We start from the raw sequence: 21,828 nt of genomic DNA on the forward strand, positions 1-21,828 counted from the left end.
ACTGCACCTGTTGCAACCTATACCTCCCCATAGCCTTGCAGTTGACCTGCTGTTGCCAGCTTTTCCTGTGGGATCCCCAGTCAGTCCCTCTTCCAAGGAAGCTCGATTACACTTTTGATTCCTCCTCAACCCAGGGGAAGGAGGCTTCTTAGGAACATTATGATCCATGTACCCACTCAGACATTTTCAGTGGATACCGGAAGCTTGGCTCTGTTCAGTTCCGAGAGTTTTCCCTTTGTCAACTCAACAGGACTTTTGAGTTTCCATTTAACAAAACAGAAGTGAGACTGCTAAGCCAGGAATGTGACACATAGAGCACTTTCTATAGTGATTTCTGGATATTATATCTCTTTACCTTCCCAACGGTGGAACCAGTAAGAGAAAAACAGCACCATCTTTGAAGTACTGAAAGGCACTTTACAAACATTTCATTATGAAAATGAACCCCAAGGAAAGATTCCTTTGAAATTTAGGAGCAGCAACCCAGAAGCAACAAAAAAGACCATAGTTACTCAAGAAGTACCCAAAGGTATCATTAACAAGGTAAAAGAGCATTTCTTGTCTTGGCCTACCCACTAAGGAAAACAGGGTAATTATAATGGAAGTTAAGCTTGTACCGTTTCTTTTAGAATTAAAAATCCCCCCAAAAATCATTATAGGAAAAATAGAAAATACTGATAGGTGAAAATGAATATTAAAGGGGTAGATATTATAAACAAGGTTCCAGTGAACAATCTTATCTATCTGTTTCCTTGGAATAAATTTCTGAAGACGTGATACCTAGGTCCCAGGGACTGATGCATTCTTTAGGATATTGAAGAGTGCCATATTTCCCTGTAGAAAACATGTCCCAGTTTACTTTCTTCCCAGTAATGCACAAAGGCTCCTGTGTCCTATACCTTACACCTCACTCGCATTTTATGTTGTCATTCTCCTTCATTTCTGTCATACTGATGGGAGTGTCTTGTCGTCTTATTTTGCATTTAAAAATGAAGTTAGATTAAACATTTTTCATATTGTCTGTAGTATTTCTTCCTTTGTGATGTCAGTTTGTGCCCTTGCCTTTTTTCCAGTGGAGATGTTATCCTTTTTCTTTTGATTTGATATGATATGCTCTTAAAAAAGCATAGTGTTCTAACTTCTACCCCTACCACACAATCAGAAAATCTGTGTTAACTGGAAGTGCTCAGCTTTCTCAGCCATTCTCTTTCCTTCTGGATAGCAAACACTTGGCAGAACTGCAACCATAAATGACTAAAGTAATTGATATCATTCCAGTAAAGCTATTAGAGAGAACAGGCAAAGGCTTTATTAGAGAAATTCATGAAAAATAGCAAGTGTATATTTTATGCTTAGTAGCTTGCATGTCCTAACTCCTTAACAAGCTTGTAGTACTATTTTTAATTTGGAACAACTCTGCTGATAGTTATTTTTACTAAATGGTTTGCACTAACTCATTTTATTGCCTGATCCTTCTACTGATAGCCTGCATATACCATGATCCACAATTTGTTATTGTTGTTTTAAACATTTCTTCTAACTTCTTGGCTGAAATTTACCTCACTTATATTATAAGATTTTCTTTGGCTATAACATTTGAGCCCTGCACTTGGAATAATCTTGAATCTGAACAGTTTGGCAGCATGTTCTTAATGGCATGAGCAGGAAATGACTTCCAAGGGCAGAACCAGGTACATTGCAGGTACATTTCACCCTTTTTTTGTGCATTTGCATAGCCACAATCTCTGTTAATTCTTGCTTGAAAGTAGATGATTCTGAAATGGGGTAGAGGCGAGAGAGGAAGAGAAAATCCATGTCAGCCAGGTGGTGAATTAATATAGCTGAAGGGCCATACTAGAAAAGTAAATAATCTAGGTAATCTGACTTCAAAGTAACTTTTAAAAAGATAAAAAGATAAAAGATATTAAAGTATTATGTATTATTGGAATAGCTAGTTAAATTAACTCACAGAATGTAGTCTTCTAACTAGGAACATCTAATGTAAAATCGTTCCATATTATGACTCTGGACATTTTATTTCAGGCACATGAAAAACAATAAAAGACAGATACTGTACTATACTTTTCCACAGCATTTTCCATGCCTTTAGATGTAGGAATCAAACAATATACATCAGGAATTAAGAGTGTGCTACATTAGAATCACAGCATCTCAAAGGTTAAATGAGAGCTTAATGGTCATCTAAGTCAACCATCCATCCAATTTCACTATGGATCTTCACTCTTAAAGTAATGAAATACCATTCTACAAATGGCATCAATTCAAACAAACCAAGCTGAGAAGGAAATGGGCCAGAAATGTCAACCTTTTTCCCCTGAGCATGGGGCGGGGGGGGGGGGGGATAATAGAAGGGTATTGACTCTAGGGAGCATGTATAAGCTCTTTAAATGTGCTGAGTTTTCATAGGATAAACAATGTTGGCAGCAAAACAGTTAGGTCATTGAAATGTTATCATTTTGCAACATGCTCTGCTCTCTATTCTCTAGCCATTGTCTTGGTGAAGTTCACAGGTGGTATAGCAAAGCTCTTTCAAAATGACCCAAGAAAAGAGGAAGAGAGAATAGAAGATGATGGAGAGGGAATCTTATTCCTTTAAACCTGTCTTAAAGACTTTCTAGGGAGACTCTTGGTCACCCAGAGGATGGTTGGCATTACCTCTCCTTAGAGAGGTGAATGTCCCTGATGTTCCGAGACTACCAATCCAACTGAGGACAGGCTTACAGGATAGCACAATAACCCTTAAAAAGAAGATGGAGGAGGCGAAGGAGAAAGAGATTTTGGAGGGAAAAGGAATCTTAATTCCAAAAATATACCTTATTTCCTCCTGAATAGAGCTGTGAATTTGTAAAAGTAGTACAAACATCTTCTGATTTCCACTCGGACAATCTCCCAGGCACAGTCACTGTATTTCTTTTCTTTCAGGAAATTGTCTATCCTGTTGAAATATCTCCTCAGTTCGAGGTTACTCAGCTGGGGGACCCTGGCTTCTGAGGGTTTCATCTCATTTTCTTTCATTTCTTTCATGTCTTCATTTTCATTCTTGTCTTCCTCCAAGCATTGGTTCAGGTACTCTGCTTGCTGATCAAGTCCTATTTGGATTTGTTTGACATGTCTCTCTTTCCCAGATTTGAAGGTGTGTTGGCTGAAGATGTTGAAGGTCTGTAGGGACATTTCATAGAAGGCCTTCTTGATGTCCTTCTTCATATGCTGGGTGTATTGTAGAAATTCTTGGGGCAACTCAAAAGCTATGTTTTCTCGTAGACATTCTACAGGAAATGAATTGCTCATACTACTCAGAAGTCTCAGATTTTGCCAGGTGACTCTTCTCAGGTGAACATTCAGTGAGTTACAGTCCAGGGATAGGGTGCCAGCAATGAACGTACCCATAAGGAACTCAAGCCACAGACACTTTTGAATCATGTTGGGTATGGTGCTCATTTTTTTTTTTGTTTGTTTCAAGCTAAAAAAAATCCAGAAGATGTGGATTTGACAATGATGTTTTAAGTACTCCTTCACGTGCCTTTATATACCTGAATATCTTCAGCAGGAGGAGTTTTCTCATTCGTCATTTTACAGTTACGAAGGTTGCGGCCCCTTTCCTTTGCCTCCAAGGCTTTTTTTTTTTTTTTTTTTTTTTTTTCTTTTTCACTTTGGGTGACTATGCTGACTTTGGAAGTGATACCTGTTTTGTTTTGTTTTGTTTTTTTCTAAAAAATGAGCAAAGTATTACCATCGTGTTACCTTGAATGCCTGGATGATCTATCCCAGCACTAAGGAATCATCATAACAAGACTGATTTCAGAAAGCCAAAAGCTGAGTCCATGCACTCACTCACTCACTCACTCACCCAAATCTATTACATAAGAGGGAGTGATCCTTCATGAAAATATATTTTTTGTACCTGGCGCTATAGCCAAACATCCTGTCTCATTGAGTTAATCATAGACATTGACCAAATGACTGTGATTATTTGATTGCTAGGTCACCAGAGCACAATATAGTTTAGGTTTTTCCGATTTTGTTAAATTAAGCTTCTATATTTGGATATTTTCTCTTTTTGATTTTTCTGGATCCCCAAAAAGATGAAGAATAGAGTTGGTCGATTTAGCATGGCACTCACTAAGTAGAAGACTAAGCTGGCTTGGTTTTCTGTTGCATTAGAAAATATTGATAATCTCTAAATATCCTTTTCTTCAGTTAAATTCATCCTTGACTTAGCCTTCCCTATGCCTCTGATACCTTCCTTAAAAGTCCTGTAGGGGGTTTTATATTTGAGAATATCTTTCTGCCTCATTACCTTCTCTCTTGTAGTATCATTTCTTCTTGCCTGGTGGCTCTGGATTCTGTAAAAGCTTTTGTTTGCTCCTGTGTTTGTTGTGCACTGAGAAGGTATGTGAGTAGGAGGTCACCCATTTAGCTAAGTGAATTTCTAGCTGGACCAATGTTACTGTGGTAATGATGGCTATCTATTGTTTATAGTTTTTATTTTGTTTGACCAAATAACTTTCCTCTGATTATGGTTAAAGCAAATGGATTCTTTTCTCCAGGAAAGTAAAATGGGTTGTCATTAAACAAAGGTAGCTTATTATATCTTCTTACAAAAAAAAGATATACATTAATTTGCAATTAAGTCATTGTACAATGGCAAATAGCCACAGTTCCATAAACATGGCAGACTTTCATTGAAAAGTTGGCTTAAAAAGTTCTTGTCTAAATCAGTTGACTGCGCCAAAGGCTAATTGTGGGTAAGTGGGATTTCTTAAAATTCTGGCTTTTGGGAAAGGTTTCCATTTCCTGTGAAAAATAAATTATATATATTATTCTACATGTTCTATCTACATAAATTCTGATTTCATGGGCAGATTTCTTGGGGTGACCAAATTTGAAAAATATTAAGAAAACAAGCCCTTTTATATAGCATTATAAATTGACACAACCTTCCTAGACAGGAAAGTGGTGATATGGATCAAAAGCCTTAAAAGTGTATATAGTATTTGACTCAGCAGTTGTTCCTCTAGGAATTGATTCCCCAGAAATAATGATGATGCCCTTAAAGACTTAGCTGTAAGGAAGTTTGTCACAGTAAAAAATGGAAAACAATTTTAATGTTCAGCAATAAATACTTAAGTAAGCCATCAGTAGAAAACATATATGTAAGCACTAAAAATTATGTGTGAGAATATATTTGGTCACTTGGATAGATACACTTTGTAGCTTAATAAAACAAGCTTATATTTGCATATAGAGGCTGATACCACTTTTGTTAAATATAGACATATGCATATATATACAGAAAAAAAGTCTTGATATACATGCAAAAATTTTGAGTCATTATCTCTAACTGGAAGAATAATGGGTGGTTTTTATTTTTATATTTTTATTTACCTGGATTTTTTAAAGTTTTCTGTGGTCAGCAAGTATTTCTTTTTCTTTTTCTTTTTCTTTTTTTTTTTTTTTTTGAGACGGAGTCTTGCTCTGTCGCCAGGCTGGAGTGCAGTGGCGCAATCTCCTGCCTCAGCCTCCCAAGTAACTGGGATTGCAGGCACGCGTCACTCTGCCTGGTTAATTTTTTGTATTTTAATAGAGATGGAGTTTCACCATGTTGGCCAAGATGGTCTCGAGCTCCTGACCTCGTGATCCGACTGCCTCAGCCTCCCAAAGTGTTGGGATTACAGGCGTGAGCCACAGTACCCGGCCAAGCATTTCTTATTTAATAAGAGAAGGCTGTTTTTAAAAGAAGATACATTAAAAAAGGAAAAATTATTATACATCTGAAATGCAATCAATGCTACTTTATTTGTTTAAACGTTTCTACTCTAGAGTATTTTGAAAGAAAATGTGGATTCTCCCTAAGGCTCAGTTCCAATCAGTTGATATGAATAACATACAGTATGTGGGAATATACTATTCTTGCAGCCATGTTTATGCATGTATATATACTTATAATTACACACACACACACATACACACACACACACAGATTCTATAAAGTGCAAAGCCTCTCTGAGGGCCATAGCTTTTTACATACCTCATATAACTTCTCTACCTAAAACTTCTTGAACTGTTCCAATTAGAACTACTTGTTCCCCATTTTGCTTTTACAATGCCTTGGCCTCCTTAAGCATGGGTTTAAAAAAATAGATACTTGTATAACTGTGGGTCTCCCAATTTAGTGCATTCCCCCACTTCCCTGAAACTGCCCATTGTGCTTAGTATACATTTCACTAGTTTGAGACAGTTCAGTGATACTAATCAAGCTAAAAGATTGTTCAGTTCTGTTACTGTGGTAAGTTCTGCTCATAGGTGTTGGAGATGACTGCACATTTGGCTATTGTCAGTCGTCTTGAAGTTACCTGTATTTTCGGCCATGCACAGTTTTGTCATCTTTAGCCCTCTCACCCCAAATTTCCTAACTTTACTATAATTCCATATTATATTCTCATTTATCTAAAAATGTACTTTTATGTTTACAACATTTCGGCGACTGGCGTAGGTCCTGAAGAAGGAGGAAGAAGTTGTAGTGCATGATCTCAAGGAGCCTGTGGTTGAAGAAGCAGGCATGTTCTGAGTGTTTTAGGCAGGAAGAGTAATTCTTAGGGTTTCCCAAGAGCATGGACTCCATTCCCCATGTTCTGTAACGTTAATAGATGCTGATGTTGACAATATTCATGACAAGGAAAGATGGTTGGCATACACATCTGTCCCTCTCCCATCATTAGGATTGCCTGTCTTCACAAATAAAAATATAGAACACTCATGCAACATTTGGGACATACCTACTAAAAAGTCATTCATTGTTTTTCTGAAATTCAGATTTAACTGGGTGTCTTTATTTTATCTGGCAACCCTATCCACCGTGCAAGCTCCCACTGACCTCTCGGAGCAGAGCTCAGACATGACATCCCCTGCAGAAAGTCATTCCTCTGCTACTTTTCCTCCTCCTGCAGAGTTGCATTTGATTGCATTTCTCTATGCTGGCTTTACATGTGCACATAACCCTAACAAGTATACATGGCAAAGAGGTCACCCGTCATACTAAAACAAAATAATACGGACACACACAAACATACACACACTTGTACACTCACATATAATCACTCTGATTAGAAGCATTATTGAATGATCAGTCACTGGTTATACCTCTGTTCTGTTCTGTAAATACCAGAGGTATTGAATGTATCTCAAAAATATAATCAGAAAATTGAAAACAATGACAGTGTAAGGAAACATTCTGACTCCTAAATTTGTCTGGCATAACTGCTCAGTTTGTCATCAGCAGGCATGCACTGACATGCTAACATGGTTTCCATGATATCTGTTCTTATTTCCCTGGCATGACTTGAGATCATTTATACATGTTCAGGCTTTCCTCAGAGGGAGGGCTGGTTAGCAGGGGCTGCTCTGTTGCTTATGGAATTGTGTGGTGTCTATGTGGATTATGAGGTTAACTGTAATGGACAAGGCAGAATTTGACAAAATGGAGATGAGACATTTCAGTCTAGACAATATAGCTGTGATTCAGTTGAGGGGCATTTGGCATCTGCTGATAAGATTTATTGCTCTCCATGAAAAGACAAGTTTTGAATCAGGGCAAGAGTAACACATTGATCATCCATATTACTCAATCCTTGAATGTACATTGTTCCATTTGTAGGGCCATTAGGCGGTTGAGCCCAGTAGAGAGCCCAGGAAAGGGAAGCCTTGTGTCCAGGCCTAGCAGTACTTCCCATGGGACACGCAGAGGATGGTCACCACAATGTTTTGTGCAGCTATTTTATCCTCAGACGAACCCAGTCACCTCTGGCAACTTGATGTTTCACTCATTCTCACTGCCTCAGCATTGTGGTCAGCCTCATTTGGAGCCAGCTTGTCTTCTGGTCCCTTTCTTGGCTCTTCTTTTAATGATGATCCTTGATAGAGAAACTGATAATGACTATACGGGGAATACTGTGAATATGTGCATATGGTAAAAATTCAAACACCTCAGGGCAAGTGAAAGCTTTGCTTAACAGCTCGGCCTCCTGTCATCCTCCTCTCCTCCCCTGCGGCAACTACAGTTATCAGTTTGGTGTGTGTCCTTGTTTGATACCTTTCTCTCTACTAAGCAATAAGTTCTATGAGGGAAGGTATAACAACTGGCTCGTTTGCTTTCTCGTAAATGACCATAGGGAATAGGAGAGACCTGGATCATATCCATGGGTGGCAGTAGGAGGACTTGTATATATATTTTTTAAATTGACAATACAGGATTATAAAAATTGTGATATGCTTTGAGGTTGAATCCTAGAAGTATATCTTTGTGACTGTATATAGGATATCATTTGGAGATGATGTTAAAAATCTATATTATCAGCCCTTTATGGATATGAGGTCCAGGATAAATTGCTCACCAGACCTGGCCTGTGAGAGAGCCAGGCTATCACAGCACCTGGCCCATAGTAGGTTCTTTTTTTTTTTTTTTTTTGAGACGGAGTCTCGCTCTGTTGCCCAGGCTGGAGTGCTGTGGCCGGATCTCAGCTCACTGCAAGCTCCGCCTCCCGGGTTCCCGCCATTCTCCTGCCTCAGCCTCCCGAGTAGCTGGGACTACAGGCGCCCGCCACCTCGCCTGGCTAGTTTTTTGTATTTTTTTAGTAGAGACGGGGTTTCACCGTGTTACCCAGGATGGTCTCGATCTCCTGACCTTGTGATCCGCCCGTCTCGGCCTCCCAAAGTGCTGGGATTACAGGCTTGAGCCACCGCGCCCGGCCATAGTAGGTTCTTAATAATTATTTGTTGGGTAACCAAATGATGATAATGAAGCCATGTCTTAATGACGGTAAAGTTATTTGATGGTTTAGTTCTTTTTGTGTAGGGATATGGGGAGGACAAAGTCAGACATTGGGGAAAATTGAGGCATTTACAGAGTGGTAGATGGCAACTTAGGTGTCCATTTAATGTCCTGTACTACTTCTGGTGCATTCTCCTTGGGACTCCCCAAGGCTGGTTAGATCATGAGCACTTTTTACCTCTCCTCTAGTGATATCACACAGTTTTGTATTGCTTGGGTGATTCATATTTCTTCCCCTCCAGAAGAAAAACGTGTCTTTCTTAGTTTTGTATCCGTGGCACCTCTTACATAGTAAATGTTTGTTTAATCAAAAACTGCCGTGTGACTTCTTACAGTTCTCAAATCTGATTGAGTTATAATCTGTATAGGCAAAACTGCAAGAAGTTCTAAGTCCATTCCTCTCCACCACCCCCTTTTGCCGCTTTTTTGTACATGATGCTCCCTGTAGCTGTCGTTTAATTGTATCAATCTTAGAGGGGCTTTTTGGACAAACTAATATCCAGTTGTCTTTTCCAGCCCAACTGAAGATTATGCATATAGTAACTTCCCACCCAGGAATAATTTGAGCTGTTAGAAAAGAATCCCTGATAAAAAGAAATGTAGCGTGGTGGAATAAGGATTTCAGTAAGTAAATGTGCACCATCAGTAAAACCTACTCTCTGTTTTAGGATTACCAAAACAGCCTCCATCCCCATCCTCATTTCAGTGTTGATTTCCCTGGGTCCTTTTGAGCCCGAATGGGGCTTTTGCTTCTGAGGGTGTTAATAAGAATTTCAGATGGCAGGCATGAAAGATGGATGTCACCTACCAGAATAATCCTCTTTACTCAGTGAATGTATGTGGATTTTTTCCTAGACCATGTCCAATAGTGGATATCTATTATGCTAGATAATAGTTGGGAAGAAATGATGAGAGTACAGTGGATGATGGACAGAAGTGTCCTCTTGTCTTTAAAAGGAGTTGGCTTTGTAGAGATGAAGACAGTGTCTTCTTTTAATTACTGTCAGCTTGCATGTGGTCATAAGGTTTCTTGACATTTCTGAAGAACAAAGAAAGGTATTATGATAGAAAAATTTAAGTTGGCCTTACTTAGCCTGGCAGAGGATTCACATGCTGCAAATTTAAGGATTTCTTAAGTGTCTTAACAATGCCTGAGGTTGGGGGTGGTATCTGGGAATAATCTTCTAGAGCAAGGGGGTGGAGTAAGGGGGGAGCGGTCTCTTTTCTTCCTGCCAGCCTCCCTCCTCCCAGGTAACCTGAGAAGCTTGGAATGGGTTTCCTGAGAGATGCTAGACTTTTTCCAATGTCTGAAATTAAGTTATTTATATACTCACTTGTTTTCTTTGTTTTCCATTTTATCCCTGGTGTTTAGCACACAGCATACACTCGATAAATATTTACTGAATGAATAGGTATGCATTTCATTATTTTATGAGTATATTCTAATCTAAATTGAATATCAGATCAGTTCAGTAATTCTACCTCTTTTTTTTGTTTTGTTTTGTTTTTTTTTCTGAGACAGAATCTTGCTCTGTCAGCCAGGCTGTAGTGCAGTGGCATGAACTCTGCTCACTGCAACCTCCGTCTCCCGGGCTCAAGCAATTCTCCTGCCTCAGCCTCCCGAGTAGCTGGAATTACAGGCGTGTGCCACCACGCCCGGCTAATTTTTGTATTTTTAGTAGAAACTGGGTTTCACCATGTTGGCCAGGCTGGTCTGGAACTCCTGACCTCAGGTAATCCACCCGCCTTGGCCTCCCAAAGTGCTGGGATTACAGGTGTGAGCCACCGTGCCCAGTCAATTCTACTTCTTGATAGAACCGTGTAACTTTGAGCAAGTCGCTTAAGCATTCTGTGCTTTATCTGTAAGCAAGGCTAATAAGAGTACCTATTTCAAAGTGTGATTGTGGAGATGTAAAGTGCTGAGAAAGTACCTAGTATATAGAATGTGAACAATAAATGATAATTATCATCATCATCTGTTGCCTACAGTGTTAGACACAATGCTAAATTCCAAGAATACAAGGGCAAACAAGACAAATATAGTCCCTTGCAGAGGTTCCTGGAGGCAGTGATACCTACTCTTAATCTTAAAAGGCAAGAGTTGATGAGAGTTTGAACTAGGAGAGTGATAGCAGGTATCAAGATGATAATTACTTAGAAGGTAAGGTTGGCAAGTTTTGGAAATTGATTTGGAATGGGAGGCAGGGGTGAGAAGGAGGAAACAGACTAGGGAGAAACTCAGTTTTCTAGCAAGGTATATGGTTGTGCCACCAACTGAGAGATAGCCTATGGGAGGAGGAGCAGGCTTAGGGGAGCAACTGGTGAGTTCTGTTATAGACAAGTTGCTTTGAATTATCTGAGATAGCTAAGTGGAGATGTCTATCCAGCAGTTGTATATGGCTTAAACTAGAGCAGAAGACTGATGCTGGCAGGAGAGATAGATTTGAAGGTATCCACAGAAGCTTTAAGTAATAAGACTATAAGAATCAGTGGGTCTGTCCAGAGGCAATATATAGGGAATGGAATGAAGTGGGTCTGTGTCAGAACCCTAAGAATATGCTATGTTACAGTAGGCAGCAGAAGAGGAAACTGGAGAGGATGGTCACAGGCATAAGGAGAATGAGGATGGAATATTCTGTTTTTTGTTTTTGTTTTTTTTGTCTCTGCATCTTTGCCCAGATGACTCCACAGAATTCTCATCATAACACTGTAATCCAGCTATTCTTAGTTAAGCTCTATTTGCCAATGTTGATCTAGACCTAATGCCCTCCTGTTGATGTTTAAGCTCAGAAAGAAGAATTAACTCATTGAAGTCTACAGTCAAACCCTTTGGGCTATTTTAGTATATGCCTCCCCTGAAATACATCTCACTGCCAGGCATGCATGTGTGGAGTTCTTGGCAGTCGCCACTTGGACTGCAAGTTTGCCTGGTTTCTTTACTTCTGCCACTTGCGCTGTAGGAGTATGGGGATGAATTCATTTCCCAGGGTTGCCATAACAAATCACCATAACCTAGGTGGCTTAGAACAATGAAAATTTATTCTCTCATAGTCCTAGAGTCTGGAAGCCCAAAATCAGAGTGCCATCAGGATAATGCTCCTGCCATAGCCTCTAAACAAGAATCCTTCCTTGCCTCTTCTAGCTTCTGGTACTTGCTGGTAGTCCTTAGTGTTCTTTGGTTTCTAGATGCATCATCTCTGCCTCCATAGTTACATGACATTCTTCTTGCATCTGTGTGTCCCTTCATGTGGCCCTTCAATGGCCTTCTTATCAGCACACTACTTGTTACACTTAGTACCTACCCTAATCCAGTATGACATCATCTTAATTTGATTACATTTGCAAAGACTTTTGTTTCCAAAGAAGGCCACATTATAGGTATTGGGGGTTAGAACTTAAGTATATTTTTTGGGGAGACACAGTTCAATCCATGACAGGGGATATGGTACAGGGAGCCTTAATGGGGAGAGGATCTTGCAATAAATCTAGCCTGTTGTAAAGAATGGCTTGGAGACATTGAGCTAGTGTGGAAGTGTTTAACCATAGGTCTTTGTTAGACAGAAATGTGGTATATGAATAGATAGTGTTAGTTCTTATAAGCCTGTCAACATGATAAGCCAGATGTTGTCTTTAAGTATTCTTTAGTAACAATCTATATAGCTATTAATAATAATAAAGAATAATTTTAATTTAACAATTATTAAGTGCCAATGCTCTAAATACATTCTCTTTAATTCCCAGTTACTATACAATGTACATGATACTAGCTCCCGTTTAAAGAGGAGGAAATGGAAACTGGGAACTATAGAGCAACTTAACCAACGTCACAGAGCTAGAAATCCACAGAATCAGGATTCAAAACCACATCTGTCTGAGGCCACATTGTCTTTTTACAGGACTAGGGTCGTAAAGGGTTTGGGTTAAAATCCACTGTGTGTATCTATGCACTAATAGCCATTTTCATTCTCAAAATAATTTGAAACCATTTATAGAAATATATATGATACAGGAGAACAAAGATTAGTTAAAGAAATCAGAACTGAGGGAAAACAAGAGTGAAAAAGCAAGATGAAGTCAGGGGCACAGTTCAAATGTAAGAACGCATGCCATAATGTCCAGTGTCAATAGTATAGAGGGTTGCAAATCTCAGGACTTCCTACAAGGAAAGAGATAATATAATCTGTTAAAGTATTTATAGTATCCAAAAGGCCAAATGAAGCAACAACAAAACTAAGTCTTCAGGAGAAGCAAAGCTTTTCTTGGTACTGAGTTCTGGGAGGAATTTCTCCTGTGGGCCTTCAAAGAGGGAGCACCGTGAGATGTCCTGAGCAAAGACCCTAGTAACTTCTTTACAGGAGTTACCACTAGCACATGCATGGAAGGGCTAATTCTTACAACCTCCCTCCGTGTAGGCTGCTGTCTCCTTGCCAACAGGCATGCAGTTCCTTGGCAGACATTCTGCAGAGGTTGTTGGTTTTTCTCATGTTGAGCTACAGAAAGGACTTCAGCTGCTCTGCTGGCTTGGGATAGCATTTCTTCATCATGGCCCAAAGTGGGGAAAAGCGTGGTCACACATGTTGGCATTCTCAGGGGTGTTCAATGTGGAAAGACTGCCCTGACATTTAAAGAGCCCTTGCCTAGATCTGATCCTGCATTTCCTATTATATATACAGAGGAACTTCTGGAAAAATAATCTGTAGACACAACTCTCTTTAATTTAGTCAGAACTGGGAAAACAAAACTATTCCGTCAGATTGACCCAGTGTCATAAACAAGAATGAAGTGCGTGCTGGATTTCCACACTGTCAGAGGTTTGATTTGCTCTATGTCCTCTAAAGGAATAGTTCCAGATATAGGAATCTAAGGAAGCAACTTGTGGTCTTTTTTGTTGTTGTTGTGTTTTGTTTGTTTGTTTGTTTGAGCTTGTGGTCTTATTCTGCATTGAGTTGACTTTATTTTCTCTGAAAGAGCTTCTTCATAAATTGGATGTTTTAAAATTAAAAACCAGGATAGTCTTATGTCTTCAAATATTATAGCTAATTAAATACTTGGATATCCTCTTGAAATTACTAATCTTGCATAATTGAGTAACTCATAATTGCATAACTCACTGTGTAGAAAGAGCCATATGAATGGTCCCAGAATTAAAGCTTCTTTATATTCCCAGGAGAGATGTACTTAAGGAGAAATTGGGATTGCCTTATATATATCCCTGCCAGAATCACTCATTGCTAAATGTGATAATATGGTTTCTCATGGATGGTTCCAGTTGTTGGGTCAAATAATTCTGAAAGTATCTACTACATGTTTATTCCATCCATCCACCCACCCATCCGTCTGTCCATCCATCCATCCATCCATCCATCCATCCATCCATCCCTCCATCCATCCATCCATCTGTTTATCCATCCTTTCATCTCCAAGGAGATGATACCTGACACAGGTAGTAAAAAAAATGGGGGAACTTCATGTCCTCATAGTGTGTCCAAGTCTTCAAACAATAACAATAAAATTACAGGGCTTTATAAGTGCTATAAAGCAAATAAACAGGGCAAGAAGGTAACTAGGGGAGGTGATGGATGAGTTAAGACCTGAAGGGTGAAGAGCAGTCAGCTGTGCACAAAGCTGGAAGGGAGCATTTTGGATGGAGGGAACAGCAAGTTCACAGGCCCTGATGGGCAGAGCTCAGGATATTTAAGGGATACAAAGGAGATTAGTTGGGCTGGAGTGAAGGGAATGGAGAGGTTGGTACTAGGATAGGTTGGGACTGGCAGGCACAGCAGGCCATGATGGAGTTCCAGTTTTATTCTAAGACCAGTTAAAACATATGAAAGCGTTTCAAACAAGAGAGTGGTATGATATGATGTGTGCTTGAGGGAGATCCCTTTTGGGGCCTTGTCGGGGAACAATTTGGAGAAGGGGCTAGAGTAGAAACAAGGAGGCCAGGTTGAGGGCAGATATTTCAGTAGGCCTGGTGAGAGTTGTGACCTAGATTAAGGTGGGAGCAGTAGAGATGGAAAGAATAAGACTGGTATGAGGCATGTTGTTAGTACGTTACTTAGGATGTATTTGGGTTGAGGTTAATATCTATGATCACCAAAGGCAGTTTTCCAGAAGTACCATTGATAATATATTTGATTATGAGATCTTTACTGAATTAACATGATAGTTTTTTGGTAATCAGTAAATAATCTTATTTGGCATTTGATCTTTAACTGGATGGCCTTAAACTAGGTTAGCTCCCTTATACTTTAGCCAATGATATAAATAATTTACTTAATTGGTCTTAGGTTGAGGTTGAGGCTTGAATTTCCCAGGTTTGGCCTGAGGCTTAAATTTCTTAGAGTATCCCCTGATGTACTTTTCTGTGTGTGCACAGAACAAATGCATATTCCTATACATTATAACATTTAGATAAAATAATGTTTTTCATGATTGATTTAAACCATGGATAACTACAGTCAAATCATAATGGAATATAATCATATAATTATGAAGTTAAGAAAGTGATCCCAATCTATTATTTACTAAATATAGATGAGAACCTAGAGCTGACAATGCCAATTCTAATTTGATTTGAAAACAAAAACTCAGAAATGTCTGTCTGCACTAATGCTTCTACACAAACTATACCCCCATGAAACAGTAGTGTTTAATAGGGTGAATCAAGATGTCCCTGCTACTGGAGTCAAGCAATGCTAGCCTTTCTTGTGTCACAGAAAAACTAAATAAATGAAATGAATTTTCTTACTTTAAGGTTGAAACATAGAAAATTCAACCTTTAGCAATATTTTTATTAAACTTTTGGCATCTCTGATGGTTTACTTAGAGTAGAACCTAGTTTATAATGATACCTTAAGTTTTAGATTATTTAGTTATTTTATGAGCTAGTGCCTGAGTCTGTGACTTGGCACACAATAATTCGATTTATTATTTTTATAAACTCATAATGTTCTGCAAAAATCTCAGGACTTCCAGATGCTTCAGACACCAGCTACTGTAAAAAACATCCAAAATTATAGGATGGCCTAAACATGATAGAAGCATTCTTCATGTGTACCCAGCTCAAAACCAGGGTACTTGAGCTGTAGTTGGGTCTCTATAAGAGTTGTCAGGAACATAGACCCTTTCCCTCTTGTGGCCCTGCCATCTTCCATGCGGCTTCCTTTATCAGGCTTGCAGGGCTTATCTTTGTCAGGCTGGAGCAAAGGGGCAGGAGCATGGAGGAGTGTGCATGGGAAGGTAATATGGTTAGGCTTAGAGGGACACACAACACTGTCAGTCCCATTCCATTGGCTGGAACTTAGTCACATGGCCACAGCTAAGTGTGAGGGATGCCAGGAAATGTAGTCATGTGCCCAGGAAGGAGACGGAATAGTTTGATGAACAGTTAGCCTGTCTTTGGTCTATTTGGAAAAGCAATCTAGAAATCAAAATCCATTGAGGCTGGTGTAAGCTAGATCAGGGGGTTGGACTGGCATAATGGGGCACATTATAGATGCCCAATAGAGATTGAAAAAAAAAAAATCCTTCTGGAGAGAATTGGAGTTGTCAGCCATAGGCAGCTTTCTAGTGATTTCTTTTCTGAAAGAGTACAAGACGTACTACTGAAATGAAGGATTTAAATTTTTTTTCAAGGTTACATAAATAAGAAGGTAAATGATGAATTTGCTATTTTTTTTTTTTAAAGCGTCCTTTCCTTGGAAGAAAACTCTTTGGTAGGATGGTACTGTCATTTGCTTTCTTTGAAAAGCAGAACCCATGGAGCTTGTTTCTCACAGGAGCCAACATGTAGATCTTTCAGTACCATCCGCAGCTGATGCTACACTGGGCATGAACCATGCGTTGAGCACAGTGTTACCAGTGAATGCATTATTTCACTTCTATCACAGACAGAATGCTGCAGGATGGATATTTTTATCCCCATTTTATGGCTGAAGAACCAAGGCTGCAAAAAGTTACATAACCTGGCAAAGTTCACACCGAACTAAAGGCTGCCTGATTTTCTATTAAACTGTTATTTAAGTATAAAATAAAGGGTTCTGAGTGTCTCATGTTTTTCTTTCTTTCTTTCTTTCTTTTTTTTTTTTTTGTCAAATACAGATGAAAATGTTTTACCTAATGACATCACAACCTTAACCTCTCAAAAACAGCTTTTTCGAGAAAGACTTTTAAAGATTCCTGGCTTCTGACAAAATGAGTTAAACACACTTGGGTCCCTTCTTCTGCCTGTGGAGAGTGAGATTCTTTCCCTCTCCATGCGGTCAGTTTAGCTGCTGGAAACTGTTTATGAGTCCCTGCCACTTGACCTGACTTACGGGACCTGGCAAATATGATCCCAGGGTGTGGCTGGAATTCATTTCTGACTTCTGTGGCTAAAGGAGGAAAAGGCACTACTGCCCCTGTGAGAAGAGGCAAGAGCCAGGGACCTGCCGAGGTCTCTGCAGTAGACTTCAGGAAGTATCTCCTGACCCCCACTGTGTGGAACGTGGTGGATCTTGGTACAGAGACAGGCTGTGGGTAGCACCAGAGCATCATGTGATTAAAAGAGAGAATGGAGTGATTTTTCAATACAGCAGCTTGAGGTGAAGCAGTATTCAAATCCATTTGCTCAACATTGGTTCCATGAAACACTATTTTGGCTAAAAGCTCCACGAAGGAAAGATTTTGTAGCTAAGGAAATTTAGAACAGCATATGTATTTAGACTTGCAGCATATGTTAGTATGTGAAAAACCTCCAATATCTTGTAGCAAGGCACCCGGTAAACTTGTCTAACCTATAATATAACAAACTTATTGGACTACATACTTTTAAAAAATCACACTTACTAATATCCTGAGGAATTAACGTTTTGGGAAACATACTTTGTGTATCACTGATCTAAATAGCACATACAAAGAAGACAATGATAGAAAAGAAATCCAATATCCAAATTCAGATGGAATAGAGGGAGGATTACCGACTGGAAGATTGCATAGTTACTCTTGGTTAGGTAATGTAAGCAGCAACAATGATCACATCATAATTTCAGTGTTTTCTCTGATTTTAAACAAAAGAGAAATATGATAAACTCAAATATTTTATATTGTAAAATGCCTTTTGTCCTCTTTATTTTTGTTGTCTTCCCCCTCTCTCTTTTTCTATTACCACATAAGCTTCTTGATTTTAATCAAATGAGTCGCTGAAAGTTGGAACAACTGGAGAAAGATGTGTTCAAATCCATTGAGCAGAAGATCTGTTAAAATCCATTGAATAGAAAGTTAAGTTATTATTTAAGTACATAGTGTTACTAAAATCTGTTACATAAATTTGTTGGAGGCTGGGTGCCGTGGCTCACGCCTATAATCCCAGTGCTTTAGGAGAGCGAGGCGGGTGGATCATCTGAGGTCAAGACTTCGAGAACAGCCTGGGCAACATGATGAAACCCCGTCTCTACTAAAAATTAAAAAAATTAGCTGGAGGTGGTGGTGCACGCCTGTAATCTCAGCTACTCAGGAGGCTGAAGTAGGAGGATTGCTTGAACCCAGGAGGTGGAGGTTGCAGTGAGCCAAGATTGTGCCACTACACTCCAACCTGGGTGACAGAGTGAGACTCCTCTCAAAAAAAACCCCTAAAAACAAAAAAACAGGCCGGGCGTGGTGGCTCACGCCTATAATCCTGGCACTTTGGAAGGCCGAGGCAGGTGTCAGGAGTTCAAGACCAACCTGGCCAACATGGTGAAAACCCATCTCTACTAAAAATACAAAAATTAGCCAGGCATGGTGGTGCATGCCTCTAATTCCAGCTACTCAGGAGGCTGAGGTGGGAGGATCACTTGAACCCAGGAGGCGGAGGTTGAAGTAAGCCAAGATCGCACCTCTGCCCTCAAGCCTGGGCAACAGAGTGAGACGCCGTCTCAAGTAAAAATAAATAAATAGACTAATTAATTAATTTGTTGGGCTGATAATTTCATTTCATGCTTCTTTAAATTTGGGGAACTTGAAGTATTTGGGGAATTTCCTTCCCTCCTTCTCTTCTCTCCCTCCCACTTTCTCCCTGTCTTCCTTCCTCCCTTCCTTCCTATAGCAAATATGTGTTGATACTAAGCCTTGGCACTGGAACTATGAAAGTTACAGTATCTCTTAATGTGTGTGTGTATTTATGTATTTTTACTGGATGACATGTGAATGATGAGCATTAAGAAAACTGAAAACATCTGTATTAGTTACTCAACAATTTTGCTGACTTTTCTGTAGACTTAGACTGTGGCATGGTACACTGGAGAGTGGCAGATCTGTGGCATGTGGATTATCATTCTTTCCATAATGCCACAGCAGACGTCACCAACTGACGACAGCACTCAGTCTTGCTCTTTCCCATACCTGACTTTCTCCAGTTGTTCCAGACAGATCAACTGGAACTGGAGCTGTTTTCTTTCCCAGGAGTAGTGGAAGGATTAGCATTTTAGGAGACCGTAGTTCTATTCTAATGAAGTGTTTGACCTTGGAAAACAGCCTCAATGGGCCCTATTTTCTTCAAATATTTCGACTGGGTGATTTACTGTATTGTTTTAAGCATACACATTAATGTTGTTTCTCTGTCTACAAATCGCTATCTGGGGACAAACTTAATTTAAACTCAGCATAGTTTTTCTCCTGCCTGTCTGGGACTCCTTTTGATTTCCCACTTGCATTTATTAGGGGTATCTGACACCTTATCTCCCTAGTTTTTTTGTGTGTGAGTTAATATTTTAATATACTTCAATTTATTTTAGTTAGTTTTAGAAAAATCGCCTTCAGAATGAAAAACAAAATAGTTTTAATTTCTTGCATTTGGTGATGTAGGCCTTCTATGAGTTTATTTTTTCTTAGAAGTGCCTCAGCCATGTTCCCAGGGAAACTGCCTCTTCCCTCTTCTCCACATCCTGCCAGGACTTCTTGGATGGTCCCTACATGTGGGACTCAGCTTCTGGAGAAGCTTCTGGCTTAATGGATGAAAAAGACTGTGAACAATCCTTGCATTTTTTAATGTGATACTTTACAAAACCTTTTCAGTTTAGATCTTGTTATGATTTATTATTTGTAGAGTATCAGTATTTAGTGCAGAGATTTCAAGAAACTCAGTCAAAAGACAGTATGTTTTAGCCCAAAGGCATTATTCTGGTATCAGTGGAATACTTTCTTCAGACACTTGTCCATAGGATTTTAATATCCTGAGTACGTATTACAGAGAAAGTCGTATTTCCCAAGTGAATTCCTTTGGTCCCCCAAAATGCTGCAGGACTCTTGGTTGGAGCAATTTAGCAATTCGCTATTGGTACCCTCTTCTATACCTCCTAACAAGTTACCTTGAAATCTTTAAAAACAAAACAGACAAACAAACAAACAAAAAAACTCATCTGTGTGCTAAATCCATTTCAACAGAAAAATAATAGAATTATTATAATTACCATAACTTTAACTGCTTGAAGAACTTAAACCTTCTGGATGAATGATTTCTAAGAATCACTTTGGAGATGAAAGGAGATCATCATTTTTAAACAGTCTGTAGAACTTGACTTTATCTGTAAATGGTCGTTCTTCAAAAGATATTTTTTGGGCACCTGCTTTGTGCTGGGCATTTTGCTACATATTGAGATATAACTGACTCGTAGAGATTCTTTTGACTTAGCCACCCCAGTAGATCTGAGGGGGACTCAGCCTAACAGTCACTCTCTCCTTCTGTAACTGTTAAAACAAGCATCAGGGGACAAAGTATTGCATTAAATTCCCTGTACTGAATGCCATTGTATAGTTGCATCCTGAAATAACCAAGAAATCAACTGAAACCTGGAAATCTCTCATCAGAAAAATGTCCATGCCAGTCCTGGTTGCTGTAAGAAGACTTGTTCTAGACCAGTTTACATTTAGGGAGCGCGCATTGTAAGCACCATGGTAAGGGATGCAAAGTACTGTAAGAGATGTCCAGTGAGGAGAAAGCAACCACTGGGCACAGTGTGACGATAACAAGACTGGGCTGACGAGTAAGTGCCCTGTGAATTCTGAGATACACAGAGGATCCCACTGGCAGGAAAGAAAACAAGAAGGTAGGAGTGAAGTATGAATAGAAGATACTCGTGCACTTGGATCCCAGCCCTGCCACTTACTAGCTGTGTGACCATGGATGAATTTCTCACCATATGGAAGCTTCTGTTTCTTTTTCAGCAAAAGAGGAATCATAACATTGACTCATAGACACAACGATAAAAATGTAAAATGCTTAGCACGGCATCTTAAATGTGGCACACAGCAAATGGTATCAGTCACAGTAAAAGTCAGTATATAATTTTTCTTGTTTGTCTATAAAGCAGCAATACTACATCATACGACTACGGTCAAGATTAAGTAAGGTGGGCCAGGCACGGTGGCTCATCCTTGTAATCCCAGCACTTTGGGAGGCCGAAGTGGGTGGATCATGAGGTCAGGAGTTCAAGACCAGCCTGGCCAAGATGGTGAAACCCCATCTCTACTAAAAAAAAAAAAAAAAACACACACACACACACACACACACACACACACACACACAATTAACCAGGTGTGATGGCAGGCACCTGTAATCCCAACTACTTGGGAGGCTGAGGCAGATAATTGCTTAAACCTGGGAGGCAGGAGTTGCAGTGAGCTGAGATCAAGCCACTGTACTCCAGCCTGGGTGACAGAGCGAGACACTGTCTCAAAAAAAAGATTAAATAGGTTGACATAATTAAAGGGCCTGGCACAGTACCTACCATATGGAATATGAACATATACAATAAATATTGGCTATTGTGATGAAAAATGTGGGTAGATGAGAGGAGACATTTCAAACACAGGCAAGAGGTACATAGCCTGGTGTGGGCTTGGCAAATTACCTGGTTCTCTAGGATGGAGGTTTTGTTCAAGTGAGTAGTAGTTGAAAGGTAGATGATGGTTGTAAAATATGTTAAATATGAATTAAAAGCCTCTTAATTGGGGATATTAAA

General features: G+C 39.5%; 2 protein-coding genes across 2 annotated transcripts in view; one reads left to right on the forward strand and one right to left on the reverse strand.

Moving 5' to 3' along the window:
• MOB3B (MOB kinase activator 3B) overlaps window positions 1–21,828 on the forward strand; it is a 205,668-nt gene that overhangs the window by 2,080 nt on the left and 181,760 nt on the right. The window lies entirely within an intron of this gene.
• IFNK (interferon kappa) lies at window positions 1,285–3,499 on the reverse strand. The gene is made up of 2 exons (XM_025360546.1): window positions 2,835–3,499; window positions 1,285–1,775 (listed from the first exon to the last, which is right to left on the reverse strand). Exon 1 carries the CDS (start codon window positions 3,457–3,459, stop codon window positions 2,836–2,838), a length of 624 nt encoding a protein of 207 aa, XP_025216331.1. The 5' UTR covers window positions 3,460–3,499; the 3' UTR covers window positions 1,285–1,775; window position 2,835.

Source organism: Theropithecus gelada, chromosome 15 (genome assembly GCF_003255815.1).
Source record: "Theropithecus gelada isolate Dixy chromosome 15, Tgel_1.0, whole genome shotgun sequence".
In the NCBI taxonomy this organism is placed as follows: domain Eukaryota; kingdom Metazoa; phylum Chordata; class Mammalia; order Primates; family Cercopithecidae; genus Theropithecus; species Theropithecus gelada.